General features: G+C 41.0%; 1 protein-coding gene across 2 annotated transcripts in view; it reads right to left on the bottom strand.

The window, feature by feature from the left end:
• Positions 1–439: 439 nt before the first annotated feature.
• Positions 440–1,807, bottom strand: part of LOC133953635 (extracellular serine/threonine protein kinase FAM20C-like) — a 33,044-nt gene continuing 31,676 nt past the window's right edge. For both annotated transcript variants that reach the window (XM_062387658.1, XM_062387659.1), the window contains exons 9-11: positions 1,681–1,762; positions 1,231–1,290; positions 440–1,076 (exon numbers count right to left, since the gene is read on the bottom strand). In XM_062387658.1, coding sequence (XP_062243642.1) covers positions 803–1,076; positions 1,231–1,290; positions 1,681–1,762 — 416 coding nt within the window. In that variant the 3' untranslated portion in view covers positions 440–802. The remainder of the gene's footprint in view (positions 1,077–1,230; positions 1,291–1,680; positions 1,763–1,807) is intronic.

Here is a 1,807-nt window from a genome sequence, read left to right as displayed (position 1 = left end):
GTTAGTTTCACAAAAATGTCTTCTTCAGGAAGTTTCACACCGACAAGTTCAAGTGTTCGAAAAGACTTAGAATATAAAAATGTAAATAAGAGAAGAAACAATGAAAGTAACCGTCATAATGAATCCAGATGAAAGCTGTGATGAAGACAAACAGGTGATGAAAGAATTCACATCTGCACTAAAGTGTGAGGAAGATGCTTCTGATGATTCCTATTGGACAGAACACAGAACCGGACCGTTGGTATTCTGCTGACTGAGCCAGTATCTCAGGCCTAGGAACATTTATTTTAGGTGATTAAAACACAAACTAAAAAGTGAGGAAAACATTATTTCAATCCTCCATTTTCCATTTGGTTCATCAAACGGGTTTGTGAGTTATCATTTATTGTCATGGTAATGACTTATGCAATCATTTATTGAATAATACATGAGGCATGAATTCAAAGGAGAAAAGGAAAGACTGTATTTCAAATATGGACAAAAAAAAACAAGAAATGAATTAGAACAAGTTATAATCAATATACTGTACACATTTGCATTTCAGTGAAGGGGAATTATCAGACAATATAAAAGTTGTTACAGCACTTTGTTTACAGTGAGGTAAATTATTGCTATTGTCACATAAAGCAATCATCACATGTAAATGACTCAGGTTTTTAATTAAATATAAAAAATATTACAAAACCTATTTTTGTGTTTACAAAATGTAATTTTACAAAATATGTAAAGAAACCATTTGAGTCCTTGTCACTTTAACGGTTGACATCTTGCATGTTCCAGTGTGATGAGCAGTGAGGCTTCTCTAACCTGCAGGAGTCAACGTGTCCTTCAAGTAGGCGGCGTCATCGAAAATGACCTCATCACTCCCAGCGTCCAGGCTCCGCTGCTCTATGCAGCGACTCACAGTCTCCAGCACGGTGTTCAGACGCCGATCCAGAGCTGCGAGGTGGGGCTCTGCCAGCAGGGGGGCCACACGGTGCAGGGGATCCTGGGAAAGAGACGCCCGCATGACATCACTGAGACGATACTGAGGCTGAGACAGGAGACGCAGGCGAAGCCACGTGCTCTGACGGATCCTGGAGAAAAAATGAAAACAAGAGGTGTTTGAGAATAAAGGAGAGGATGGACCTTTTTGCACAGTTGTACATATCTGGATTAACCTGTGCTGAAAGTCAAAATCTTTTATTTTGACTTTATGTAGCCAGAGAAGAAACTCTTTTCTCATTGTACCTGCAGCACTGTTCAAGTGGAGCGAGGATGGACGGCTCATCTTTTGAGTGACGCCCAAATCTGCAGTGACAACACAGTGGAAATCAGTTTAATTCAATTGTTGAAATTGAATTGAAACTTGGTGGTCGTTTGCCTCTGCCAACCAGTGCAGTCCATACTGTGACCTTTGACCTTTGGACACTGACATCTAATCAGTTTGAGTGCAACTGACCACTGGACCAAACTTAAAGGAGTTCCTGACAGACAGACTTGGGAAAACTTGTTTTGTGAGGCCACGCTGACGTTTGACCACCAAAATAAAATCCGTCAATCCCTGAGTTTTACTGATGTTCTGTAACAGAGTTGAAGAAATTCCCTCATAACACAAAGATATGTCTCCAGCACTGAGGCATACAAACGAAGTGTGTTACCGTGAACTCGGATCATGAGAACAATGAGAGGAACACTTGCGCTCGGCCGTTGTCGAGGTGCAGCAGAACAGTGTTGTTGCCAAACTTCTCAAAAGTCTCATAGTGGTGTCGGTCCATGTTGCCTGGGGGAGGAAAAAGGAAAACTTCTGTTAATATTGTCAACAACT

Source organism: Platichthys flesus, chromosome 5 (genome assembly GCF_949316205.1).
Source record: "Platichthys flesus chromosome 5, fPlaFle2.1, whole genome shotgun sequence".
NCBI lineage: Eukaryota > Metazoa > Chordata > Actinopteri > Pleuronectiformes > Pleuronectidae > Platichthys > Platichthys flesus.
Note: the sequence above shows the minus strand (reverse complement) of the source record. Positions and strands in the feature narration are given on the sequence as shown.